Raw genomic sequence first — 13,460 nt, 5'->3', positions numbered from 1 at the left:
CAAAAAGGAGTCATTTTGAATGGTTATGAGAAAAAAGGCCTATTTTCCACTTGATTTATGATGTCGGTAAACTTTTCCTGAGGACTTAATGGTCTCAGTCGCTCGTATCGGGTTTTCATGGTGGTCCTTTTGTATTTTATAAAATGCGCATGTGGGCACTAGTGTCATGTCTTACCAGTAGGAACCTGGTAACAGGTGATGCCTGTGAACGTCCGATAGCAAAACCTCAACATGGCCCCAGCCCAAATTAGGAGTCTCAAAGCTTCAAAATGTGAATTCAGGTTTCAGGTTACCACTTGTTTATGACCAGCCTTTTTTTAAAAATGTCATGATCCAACAGCAGTTGTCATTTATGCTGCTCTCATAAAGGACAAAATTAACAATCACAACATGAAGGTCGTTTCTTCCAATTCAGTGATTTTGCACCAGTATTGGACGGATACCAATTCCAATAAAAACACAGCAGCAACATCTCTAGTTTTAAGAGACATCATTTTGGCAGTTAACATCAAATAAGCTTCACCTAAAAAAAAAGAAGCTGAAAAGGGTTCCCAGGAATAAACAATAAGATTTGCTTCTCAACCAAATATCTATTGCATGTGTAGTGAGGGTTGGGTGGACCTTAACTGGGTCTCAATGTCCTTTTGTTTTGAGATGTTGGGTAGATGCTTCCTCTTCCCTCTTCCTACTGCCTGTAGTAGGTGGATTAATGGCCTAAAAAGTCAAATAAAGATGTGTAAAATATAAACGTAAAGTCTTACTCCAATAAACTGCACTCACAATCTCTCCGTGGGGTATCTTTAAAAGTGGGTCCAGTTGTCATTGAGTTCTTGGATGTTCTTTTAGCTGTTGCTTATCATCCACGTCTTACATTGGTAGACAGGTGATCGATGTTTCCCCAAACCTCAAAATGACCATGTTCTTAAAAGCCTTTTACTGATTTCTTTGTTATATGCAAAGAAATCAGAAGATATTCACATTTAAAAAGCTAAAAACTCAGAGAACTGAACACATTTGTGAAATATTTCATTTAATTTACTCAGAAGAGTACAGCCACAGAATATTTCTTCAGTTGGCTGTCCATACATACATTCATAAATTCTTAAATTAAATTAGCTCGATTGATTGATCAAGTAAATGTTAAAAATAAAGCACACTAACTTTTCACTGGATGTATTTATATGCGTATAATAATGACAGAGCATGTTCATTTCCTTTTTCTTTTAACAGTTTTCATGCATATTTTCAAAGCTGGGACACTATTTATTTATTTATTTAGCAGCCGCGGCTCTCATTCTAAACTTGATACGAGACATTTATCAGCCCGCATCGGCCGTTTTCTGTGTTCATTTAATTAATCACCGTTGTGGATGAAGGGGTTTAATCTTCACAGTGTAGACAAAAATGTCCTCCACCGTGGGACGGTCTGCTGAATTCTGGCAGCAGTGAAACAAAGTCACCTCCCAGCTGCAAAATACAGGCAAAATACCATTTTTAAAAAGGCCTGAGTGGGGGGACAACACGAAAACCTGAACAGGAAAACAATTATTTAAAAAAAAAAAACAAGCTCATATTTATTCATTAACTAATTTCTAAGATTTCTGTGTCAGGTGATTTGTTTTCTCTTCTTTTATTGACGATCACAGCTTTAAATATCATGAAATCTTTGCCACAGAAACATGATGTTGCCTTGTGATGCTTCATTTTGCTGTCATTGTTTTTAAGCGTGTCATTTTTGCCTGATTCTTCTCCAGATCTTTAAGATGGAGTCGAGAGCACAGACAGGATTGAACGGACGGATTAGCAGAAGCAGCAGCAGCAGCAGGATCTTTTTTTACCTCGACCAAGATATTTCTTCAGTGTCACTGTTCTGCACAGCAAAAGGTAAAATACCAGAATGCCAGCGCATTAATCTTGACAGATGTTTAGCCTGATAATTCATGAGGTTACGTTAAAAAGAAGTGAATCAAACCCACTCTCCTGTTTTGGCATCAATGAGCGGTGTATCTGGTAAAATACATTTTGATTGATGGTCCCCAGCTAACATTTCAGCACCAAGCTGTAACTCATCATCCAAACACTGTAAAAAGGAATCCCACTGCACCTGTGTTACATCGGCCACACTCACTGAGATTACAAAGGTCCAGGCGACGGCTCTGTTGAGAATACTTTTGATATATTTTTTTCATTGTAAGTAACTCACTGCTCGCTGTCGAAAGTCTTGCAGAGCGTCCTGCGCGGCGGCACAGCTGATAATGTCATGCAAACAAAGGCTTTAGTGTTGTTTTGGTTTATGGTGTGTTAAAAAATGTATACTTGGTTGTATGAGATATTGACACAAAGTCATCACTGACTTCATGTGCCCCCCCCCCAGTGCGCTGCTGTCCCTGGGAAGAAGCCTGAAACGTGGACACTCACCTTCAATTAAAGGTACAGTGAAGCAACATTTACTCAAGAACCTACTGTATGTAGCCTTCAGTTAGCGTCAAAATTTGAAAGATGTTTAGTTTGTTCAACGCGGGCTTACTTTAGAAACACGGTGGTCAAAAAAATGGCAAAATTGTTTAATAAAAATCATTTCACCTACATTTTACACACTGGACCTTTAAAACATGGCTGCCAAAAGTTTAGCCACTTAACAAAATCTAAGCCCAGTGTCAGTCTAGGATATTTTAAGTATGTGTTTGAAGCCTTTCTGGAGGGAAACTGAAGTTTGTAAACCACTAATTTTCCTGCACCAAAGTCCATGGAGAAAATCTTTGTTTGTAGCTTGCAAGGATACAGGAGCTACTGCCGCCTCTTTTGGTAAGGCTGTGTCACAAAGGCTCTCAAACTCTGAAGTCACAAATAATGCATTTGCAAGTGAGCTTCATTTTCCATGCCTTCTAATGGCAAGAGTAGGTGGCGACCAAAATTAGAAAAATTAAGACGCAGACTCACCTGATAAAGTGCAGATTTTTACATGAGCCTGTGATTAGCATGTGGCTATAATCTATTTTACCTTGGTTCCCTGTGATGGATGCTAGGGGTGTGCAACGTGAGTCATGAATCTCAAATATGCCTTTAATATATTTTAACACCATTGAAGTAAAGATTTATAATGTGCATTTATAGTAGCCGGCTGTTGTAAATAGAGGGACATCAAGCTCCATTAAGGGGTGAATATTTTGTGCTCTGACTCATTGTTTTTCCCCCATAAATCCTTTTTACAGACACTGTGAAATAAGACAAAAGTAGAGCTAAACAGCTTATTCCTGCATAATATGCATTTACGGCCGAGTCTGTGACGCCGAAAGGCCTCATAAATGTGTGTCGTAGAGCTCAAGTTAACGATAACCTTTGAGACATAAGCTGGACAAACACCGCTTATAACCTTCTGCACGGCAGTGACTGTTTCCGCTCAATTTTCTGCCTGATGAATTCTTGGGAGAGAAACTGTGGGAGATGGCGTTAGCGTGTAAAAGTCAGTTAGGATTCATTCTGTAAGTCTAATTATTGACAGGCCTTCTGCTGCTCCCATACAACCATAAATCGCCTGCCAGCTGCAGAGCGTGGTGTCTGTGTGCGTGTCTATTTTTATGCCCACTTGTCTGGCCTCACAAAATGCTGCCTACCTTCTCTGCTCTCCTTGTCGGCGAGCTCCAGCAGAGCTTTTCCATTTACAATGAAAGCCGTGAGAGCTTTTACACAAGAGTCCGCAGCTGGTCTCTCTCCTCCAGCCATTTTCTGTTTGAATGTGGATCAGCGATAGTTTAATCAGATATGCAACTTCTTATCAGTGCACTGCTGTCAAATAATCTCTGTTTCCTTTCCAAATCCACTCTGACCTAATTGCTAAACGGTTTCCTCCAAAAGCTCAATTTAAAGGGACACACCACTGATTTTATAGCTAAACATCCGTTAGCAAGTGTTAAGTTTTACTCTGCCCGACTTTATTTTTAACACCGTCACACTGTTTGCCGGTCACACGCCAGATATTCAAAAGAGCTCACAAAAGAGTTAGAGATTATGGGAAAAAAGGTGCTTGTTTCATGCAACATAACTTGGTATTTAATAATTTTATAGGGCTTAGAATCCAAACTCATCCTCCATTATGTCATTTAAACTGTTATGGTAGTGCAGTTGGTATTACATTTCTTTCAAAGTGGCATTAAAAAGGTTTAAATTTGATTTGTAGAAACCCTGGCAGCACCCAGATAGAAAAAAAACACTGTATTTCCCAACATTTGATAAAATCTAACAAAATGTCCCCAAAACACACAGTATTTCACAAGGGCAGAAAAAAGCCTGTGTTTTCCACCATACAGGTTTTTCAACATACAGGTGTAAAACTGTAATTTAAGATGAAACAATTGGTATTTAAACTTAGTTTTAATGCATCATTTTCTGTAACTGATATTTTTACATCTTGAGGGAATCCTTCCAATCCTTTCACTTGGATTCAAATATTAATTTATTCGATTTTTCTGGTCACATGTCGAGGGCAGGGTCGGCTAAATGGTGGAGTGGTGGCTAGCATTATTGTCTCACAGCAAGAAGGTCACCAGTTTGGATCCTGGTTCGACCGAGGGCTTTTCTGTGTGGTGTTTGCATGTTCTCCTCATGTGGGTTCTTCGGGTTCCTCCCTCAGTCCATGCAGACATGCATGTGAGTGTGTGAGTGAATGGTTGTTCGTCTCTGTATGTTTGCCCGGTGTCGTCTACGATTGGCCCTCGTGTGGAGGATAAGCCAGTAGGGAATGCGTGAACAAATGAAACGAAGGTTTGAAAATAGGTGTGGTTTGACCCACAAGTCCTTACTACATATACAGTTTATGTAGTAATAATGATTTGTTGTGTCAGCTGATGAGACTAGACGTCAAGGGGACAATAATGGCCATCTTTATTTAACCATATTATGTTTTATCTCCACTGCAGAGATTTGTTTTTCCTTCTTTTCCCGGGCCTGAGACGTTTTTGAGAAGGCCACTGAGGCTTTTTAGTGTCGTATCTTGCAGCGGTTTCTGATGGTGGCGGTTTGTGGCCTGCAAATGAAAATGTATTTTGTGAATATACTGGGCGAGCCAATATCAGGGAGGCCATATCATGGTCATATTATGGTCTTAATGTAATATATGTCTTACATATAGCACCTTTAAATAAACAAAAACAATCCATTTTGCATGCTGTGTTTTTCAATTCCTATAGCCTGTACATGGCTAGGGTGTAAAGCAATTCATGTTTCTCACAAGACCTGAGGACTTCATGAGGACTCCAGGTCAGCGGTCTTGATCTTGCAAGGCTGGCAGCCCCCAATGTCCCCAGAACACACACATTTAACCATCACAGTGGTTATAACCTGTGTGTTTGAAAAGCCACATAGCTATACTGAATTCATCCTAGAATAAGCATCTCTTGTGTCTTGACAAATCAGGATCAGACACTCAACATTAAAGCCAGCTTTTTTAAATTTTATTTGTATGAATCTCACAGGAAGCAGGTCACAGTATTTGCAACATCAATCAACGGACTCCATTTCCAAATCTCTCTGATCTTGGACTCCGGCCTTCTCCTCTTCCTGGAGGTGCTCACCGTTGCTCTTCTCTATATGGACGCCCTCTGACGGTCCTTGTGATTGGCTCTCAGCCGTTTCTGTGGCTATAACATGAGAGATTGTGAATGAACTGGCGATCTCCTTGAGACGGGCCTGCTCGGCTTTCAGTTTAGTCAGTTCCTTGGACAGTGGAGTCGGGGCAACAGTGGCAGGAGCGTCGTTTTTCTGGACTGGGTGGTCGTCTTCTGCATTTTCAGCGGTCTCCTTCACCTCAGGAACCTCCTTCTCTGTTGGTTCAGCAGTGCTGACGTCCTGTTGACTTCCAGTACCCTGCATCTTCTCATAAAGACTCTTCCTCTCCTCTTGCAAAGCCCTGCACAGATTCTCAAGCTTCTGGTTCTTGACAATGACCAGCTCAAACTCCTTTTCCTTGACCGTTCTCTGTTGTGGATCAAAATGTATATCAGTCTTGCATTTATTTCTTTTATTTAGTCCTTATTTGTGGCTGAACACGTGAAATGAAAAAATGCTTCTTACATCTGCCACCATGTCGACCAAACTCTTGTTACAGCCATCAAAGCGAGTCTTCCATGACTGGCACTCCTTCTCCAGCTTTTTCATTTTCTTGGCCATCTACAACACAGAAAACACATTAAACCGTTCATAATCAAAGCAACTTCTAAAAATAATTTGAGTGTAGGACATTTTTGAAGTGTTAGTTTAAATCTCATGGGACTCTTTTTTATTCCTATTCTTGTTTTTATTATCTCGTTACTTGCGGATGAACTAGATCATCTAACAAACATCCCGAGACGAACTTCAAATGTTCTGCAAAGCAGTTCTTACTTTGTCCATGTCCTGCTTGAAGCCGCTGTAGACAGTGTTGCTCTTTGAAACTGTGCCCTGGAATTCATCAAACTTCTTGGAGTACATATCGAGCTGAGGAGAAATGGTGGTGTAAAAGATATTACATGTGTCTCTGGGGAGGTGGAACAACAAGCCATTTCGGCTCATGATGCTCTGTTACTGTATACCTGGCCTCTCATATCGATCTCTTGCTCCCTCATGACCTTCACTTGCGATTTAAACCCCGTCACCTGTTTCAGCATCTGTGGAATATTGGAAATATGCATTAGTGGGTTAGTCTTCCAGATATGAGATTTAAAATCTTGTGGAACATACAAGTTCTTTGTCCAGCTTGTGCTTGTCCTCCGTCTCCTTCAGTATCAGGTTCGCCTGCGCGAGTTTGGTTTCCAGCAGCTTTTCTTTCAGGTCTCTGTGTTTGAAGACCTTCTCCAGGTTCTGGAAGACATTCAGGAGGATTTATGAGCCATTTTCATACAGAAAGCTCTTTCTGTTCTTGCTTAGGGAGCTTTGGCTACACATGACTGAAGCACTGTAGCTAATAAATGTAAGACCTGGGTGAAATTTTGCAAATAATTCATCTGTTTGGTGGGAGCCCAGGGGACCAGATGTGTGAGGTTTTACAAGTTCAGTGAAAAGGTATGTAGTAGATTAGTACAAAGTCACAATATAATGCTTTTCTGAAACTGCAACTGTCTGGTTTAAACCTATGTCTCTGTATAATGAGACAGGAGCCATACCGTCTCTCGCTGGTCGTACTGTGAAATGAGGCCCTTCAGTTTCTCCGCCAGAGCGCTGTTCTCCTGGCACAGCTTGGTGTTGCGGCTGCTGTGTTCCTCAATTTGGGCTTGAATCTCGCTGAGCGTCCCCTGGAAGTGTGTGGTAATCTCTTTCCTCTTCAGGTCATCCTCTCTGCACCTCTGCAGGGTCTCCTCCTGTATTCAACACGTCAACATTTCAGCACACACTTGCAATAGATACAGCTACAACACGTTGGCTTTAAAAGTTATTAAAAGTTGTGGGTGCTGATTCCGACTCACTGTCAAAAAATGTCTGTCACTTAATGGATTTATTTTAAATGTATAACATGCAACATTTCTACATTAAAATATCATTAGCATTAAAGGGAGCAAACTTGACAAAAACACAAAAAATTCCAATGTTTCCACTGAGCTCGATGTCATCAAACTAGGTATTTTGTTATTGTTTTGACTGAGATCCCCAGTGGTAGAAATGACATACTCTGCATTTAATCCACTAAAATATGATCCAAAAAACAATGTCTAAATGAACTTCATAAATAATGAAATTTAAATTTAAACATTACATGAGATGTATTGGGAAAAAGGGGTCCAAAAAAAGAATGGTTTAAGTTCCTCAATATAATTATTGCTTTATATTGAAACAATATAATTCTAACGCCAACAACATGTTTGATTTTAATAAACGTCCAAGATTTTTTACACATTTTTACCAAGTATTTTTATCAAACTAAACAGTAAACAGCCCATTTTTCTTCACGTCGTCAGTTTTTAATTTAATTTGCTGCTGCTCCAGTTGGTATCTATACTGGGGGCTAAGCATTGAATCCAATCTGTCTGGTCTAGTGGCTGCATCAGTACATACAGTATACAAACACTAGAAAATAAACTTATAAAACTGGAATGTTGATTCATCTATTAATATTAGTATTATAAGGGTGGGGGGAAAAAAGCCGCACACTTGCTGCTGCCTTTTCAGTTTCTCAGATGGGAGATCCTTTTTTCTCATATATGATGGGTTTGAGTTGTTGTGTGAGTGAAGCAACCAATTTGTTGTCACATATTTCCCCACTGCGATTGATCTTCAGTAGACCAAAGTGTCTGAGGCCACGAAAAACACACATTTGTATACTAGCAGCAATGTAGAACAAGATAAACAGCACTGAAAACACTGAAAATAAAACATTTTGTGCCTGTTACAAATGAAGGATCATAAATCCTAATCCTAATCTTGACCAGTGGACAAAGTCGTTGTGAGCCCCATTTTATCTCAAAAGTAAAATTCAATTTCGCTAATTTTGCAAATTGAAGAAAAATGTATTTCCCCCGAGGCTCACTCTTTTGGAAACACTGCACGTTTCATAATAATTAAATGGTGAATTTAGAAAAGGTTTCTTAGTAATAGGTATACATTTAGATTGAATTTCTGCAGACAGCAGCTACAGAAAGGATAAGTAACTTTGCATTACTTTGTCAAAAAAAGCTTTATATTTACAAGTTTGAGTCACGTTTTAAGAAGAATTCATATTTCATAACACCTGATGCAAATGACTTCAGTAATTTAAACTTCATTACGTGAAAACCTGTTTGTCATGGGCTATTAAACTACAGTATGTTTGGAAACCATGGCCTTGAGCAGCTCTGGCAGTTTGACAGGTGGGATCCTGAGCTTTGACACCCTGGCTGATTTTTTGTGCAGCTGATGTCGTCACCTCCTGTTGGGCACAACATGTGCTGACAACACTCAGCACGTGGTCATTTCAGCTGCTGATGATACTTGGGTGGTGATTCCATTTGTGATGCAATTTACATTTAAGCATTTAGCAGACGCTTTGATACACATTGACTTACAAAAGAGGACTAGCCTACATAGAAGAAGTCTTGGAAAGAAATCCACCAGATAGGAACAGTGGACTGACAGAGGGTGAGAGTGCAGAAGTGGATGCTAATGCAGAAGGAGATCGTGCAGGGGAGAGGGGGGTAAGATAAGTGCTAGGACAGAAGATGCTCTTGGAAGATCTAGGTCTTCAAAAGCTTCTTGAAGATAGACAGGGATGACCCTGTTCTCAGAGCGCTCGGGTTGGTCGTTCCGCCAGCGTGGAACGACCAACACGAAAAGAGTCTAGATTGTCTTGTGTGGGGTGTTGGCACCGCAAGACGACAATCCTTTGATGAACGGAGTAGTCGAGGGGTAACATAAGCCTTTAAGTAGGTGGGAGCAGACCCATGGAGCACTTTGTAGGCTAGCATCAGTCATTTGAATTTGATGCAGGCGGCTAAGGGTAGCCAGTCGAGCTCAATGAACAGAAGAGTGACGTGTGCCCTTTTAGGCTGATTGAAGACCAGACGCGCCACTGCCTTCTGAACCATCTGTAGCGGTTTCACAGCACAGGTCAGGAGGCCTGTTAGCAGTAGTCGAGGCCTGTACTAGGAGCTGGGTAGCCTGTTGGGTTAGGTAGGGCCTGATTTTTCAGCCTGTCTGTCTGACATCTATCTAAATTGAGCGGGACAGTGGTCCAACACAATATTTATTTTTATTTTTAAGTTAACTGCAAAATTTAGCTACTCCTAACCCTGCTAACCCATGTAATCAGGCGTAGTAGCTAATGAAGTAGGAATACACAATATTGGACATTTTGCTTGGGGCCGAAAACTGATACCGATATATATATATATATATATAAGTTTTCCCTTCACTTTTCACTTTGTCACTTTTTGTTTGATATACTCATGTCAGATCAGATGTAGATATACATTGTCTTCATTGTGCAAAATAAATAAAGATGTAAATAAATAGTTGTTGAGGGCGCCAGCATAGAGGCCAAGGAGGTAGCAGCCTGTTCAGTGTACTTTAGTTATTAGTCGTATTAGGGGATCAAGGCATGTCTGCCAATATTTGATAATACATTTTTAAGCCAATATCGGCTGATATTGTGCAGATAATATTGTGCATCCCTTAAATAAAGCAGTTTTTTGTTGTTTTTTTAGCTTTGCCAAATCAGTGTTCACTGAGCTAATGCTCCAAGAAAAGAAAATGAATTGAGCCTCTGTGAGCCTTCAAATGAACAAGCGTTCATTAGTTCATTAGTTTTCAAATCACTAGATTGCAGAAAATACTGAGAAACAGAACTTCCAGTACGTCCTGTCATTAGCAGCTGCAACTTGTAGCTGTTTCTGTTCATCAAGCTTGTAGAAATATATGATTCTAAGGGAGGAAACATTCCATCTTTTAGAAAACAAATGTTTCTCACTCCAGCTATGCCATTTTTACTGGTACCTTTAAGGTCTTGTTGTGCCTCTGCAGCTCTCGGCACAGCCCCTCCAGTTTACTGCGAGCCAGCACCGTCCGGCTGTACTCGCTCTGCAGTTGGTCCTTCTCCTTCATCACCTGGAGCAGCTTCTTCTGCAGAACCTTCAGCTGCTTCTGATCACTGCGGTGCTCCTCCAGCTGCACAAGAACACACACACACACACACACATCCATAATTTTTCCTAAATACCATTCCTCTTTCCAACTTACTTGTGGCTCAGAACACAAGTATTTTGCCTTCATTCATCATCATCACTCACCAGCTCAGCGTGCTTCTTGATGATGGCCTCCAGTTTCTGTTCAGGAGTGTCGAGCTTGTTCAAACTTTGCATCAGCAGCATCGCTTCCTTCCCTAAACAGAATCAATCAAAAGTCTCTTATTGATCTCTTTGGAAAATGAAGGAGAGTGCTGCAACTGTTAACGAACTAATCAATTAGTACCTCAACTACTAAATAGCCAACCATTTCAGCTTCTCAATTGCAGACAGTTTCTGGTTTTGTAGCTCCTCCATCACTTTAAAGTGAATGTCTTTGTTTTTTGGACAAAACCAGACATTTGACGACGTCGTCAGTCTGATGTTTTGTAAACACAACTTGACATTTTCCCCCATTTTCTGACATTTGTTGCAGCCCCAATCTCTGATTCCAGCTTCTTAAGCGTCTGGTTTCTTAGCTCCTCTATGAGAGAGATTCTTTTTGGGGTTTTTTTTTGGACTGAGAACATCATCATTTTTACATTTATCACAATGTTCCGACAGTTTGTAGACCAAACAATTCCATTAATGATAATAATTCATTTGTTGCACTGTCCCATGCATATTTAAACCTTAAGTCATTTATCATGAAGCAGATACAGAAATTATTGTTGGGACATCAATCTTGGATCAGCAGAAGTCGTTTGCTAAGACATTTTAGGTAGGAAAGGCATGAGGAAATACTATTTTACCTGCCCTTGCATTGCCGATGGATGCACTTACACACGTCACAGCTCCGCTTACACACCTATCAGTTTCAGCGTAATTCTGCTGACTGAGTTGAATGGAACCCACATTAGCTAAAAATCGATATAGCATTTTTTGGAGGAAACAAAAACAAACAAAACACCTAGGTTTTTGAGCATCTTCTTCTCCAGTTTCTGGTCCTTGCGGGTGTCTGTCTCTTTGACGGCCCTGACCTCCTCTGCGTCCTCACTCGGAATCTCATCAGCCTGGTAGGTGCTGATGATGTCCTCCAGCTGCTGGGCCAGGTCTTCTGTCAGGTCAATGTGCCCACCCTCGGACTGCAATGCCTCGGGACCAGTGGGTGCGGGGCTGCTCTCCATTATTCTCAGCGAGTACTGTCGGGGGTTGGTCTGTGACGGACCTGAGGAAAAGAGGTGATGTTTCATCTTGTCCTGACATTGTTGTGACATATGTGTCGCGATAAAAGTGACCACAAATGACAATCATTTTGTAGTGTAGTGCAGCTAAAGACAGTTGATCCGCATCAAAAATATGTTTGTATTTACATTCAAATTAGCTTCATAAATACAGTTGGGTGTGATTGGATTCCATTTCAAAGTTATTAGTAACAAACTACCATATTTGTAAAGTAGCTTGTTTAAAATGTACTGTAAAAGTTACTGAGTTACTTTGTGAACAAGGTTGGGGTTCACAAATCTCACATTGTTTTTAATTAAAGGAAAACCTTTACAAATTAAAGTGCTGACAGAATAGAATATGTAAACACATAATGTATCAGTCAAAATGGGTCAAAGGTCACTCAGGGACCTTAATTAGCACCAATTCGTTATTTTAAATTTTTTTTAAAATTCAGTATCATTTTCAACATTTTTTCACTTAGCGTAGCGTAGTACAATGTTTCCCAAATAAACGTACTTAAGTAAAAGTAAAATTAAAGATTTAAAAAAATTACAATAATGCAAGTAAATATAATTCATTACTTTCCACCTCTGCCACTAAGTGACTGGAGGTTTACCAGTGTAAACCACACATTAAACACCACATCCCTCAGGATGACAGGAAAATGTCAAGTTACTTACTCACCCAATGATAACAAATGATTATTGAATATTAGTGCACCACAGTGATTAAAAGAGAGCCATTCAATGTCTATTGTATTGTACCGGCTCACAACCAGAGCCTGTTTACGTGCATAAAATTAGTGCAGCCTTCACACTGTCTGTGCTTTCACAAGCAGAGCACATGGCACCTGTTCCAGGCCCCACATGCTATTTTAAGAACTTCTTAATATGGGCAAGTTATTTATTAATTTCTATTCCACTGTTATTGATGTCAATGTCAGACGCGTGTACAAAGGCTGCAACTATTTAAAAGAAAACATCAGAGTGCCGTCATAAGCAACCTCGTCTACAGCATGTTGTAAGAAAGTTCAACTAAAAATAAGCGACTGTAAGATAAAGCAGTGTTAATATCTTCACTGTTGAAGGACACAATAAGGGCAACATTGCAGTTAAGTTTAAAAGTAATCTCTTTTCAAATTGACCTATCATTTTTTTGGGACAAAACACATGCATGTCTCAATAAACTCAACATCTCCTCATCTTAAACAAACCTTGTGGGCGTCAGAAGGTTATTCAAACAAGCTGTTTTTTTAAATGTTATTTAAGAGCAAAATTATCTCGAGAGAAGCAATGCTACGAGCAAACAGGGTTCTTACCGGGACCAAGGGCCAGTGGGGGAAAAGGAAGAGTGTCGAGGGGGCTCTGCAAGGCTGCTACCACCACAGATACGACAGCTGTGATACGACCCCCTCAAAATAAACCAGAGGAGCACAGCTCACTCTGAGCAAAGAGAGAGGGAGGACAGAGACATACAGTACAGCGTCTCTGTCTCTGTCTCTGTCTCTGTCCAGGACACCCCACGTACAGAAAACAAATCGGAGACCTCATGTGATTGTTATCGCATTCATCAGGAATTTAGCCCAGAGTGAGCCACAGAGCAGCTGAGTGAACAACGTGTGTGAATGCAAAC

General features: G+C 40.4%; 1 protein-coding gene and 1 long non-coding RNA gene across 2 annotated transcripts in view; one reads left to right on the top strand and one right to left on the bottom strand.

Moving 5' to 3' along the window:
• The first annotated feature begins 1,764 nt into the window (after positions 1–1,764).
• The window catches only part of LOC131444534 (uncharacterized), a 30,717-nt gene continuing 19,021 nt past the window's right edge, over positions 1,765–13,460 (top strand). The window contains exons 1-2 of the long non-coding RNA XR_009233740.1: positions 1,765–1,884; positions 2,375–2,430. This is a non-coding gene — a long non-coding RNA (uncharacterized LOC131444534). The remainder of the gene's footprint in view (positions 1,885–2,374; positions 2,431–13,460) is intronic.
• On the bottom strand, positions 5,429–13,254 carry txlnbb (taxilin beta b). Its single transcript, XM_058614939.1, has 10 exons — positions 13,147–13,254; positions 11,572–11,829; positions 10,728–10,819; positions 10,435–10,605; positions 7,137–7,331; positions 6,715–6,834; positions 6,567–6,641; positions 6,379–6,471; positions 6,070–6,165; positions 5,429–5,973 (listed from the first exon to the last, which is right to left on the bottom strand). The coding sequence occupies exons 2-10, from the start codon at positions 11,786–11,788 to the stop codon at positions 5,497–5,499; spliced, it is 1,536 nt and encodes a 511-aa protein (XP_058470922.1). The 5' UTR covers positions 11,789–11,829; positions 13,147–13,254; the 3' UTR covers positions 5,429–5,496.

Source organism: Solea solea, chromosome 18, assembly GCF_958295425.1.
Source record: "Solea solea chromosome 18, fSolSol10.1, whole genome shotgun sequence".
NCBI classification, from domain to species: domain Eukaryota; kingdom Metazoa; phylum Chordata; class Actinopteri; order Pleuronectiformes; family Soleidae; genus Solea; species Solea solea.
The sequence above is the reverse complement of the archived record's forward strand: the minus strand, read 5'-3'. Positions and strand labels throughout refer to the sequence as shown.

Bases quoted from the DNA above. Each gene is read 5' to 3' on its own strand.
- txlnbb (XM_058614939.1), bottom strand. From the start codon at position 11,788: ATGGAGAGCAGCCCCGCACCCACTGGTCCCGAGGCATTGCAGTCCGAG. The intron at 10,820-11,571 runs GTGTTTTGTTTG...GATTCTGTTTAG, and splicing joins GAAGATGCTCAAAAACCTAG to GGAAGGAAGCGATGCTGCTG. The intron at 7,332-10,434 runs GTACCAGTAAAA...TGTTGAATACAG, and splicing joins GGCACAACAAGACCTTAAAG to GAGGAGACCCTGCAGAGGTG.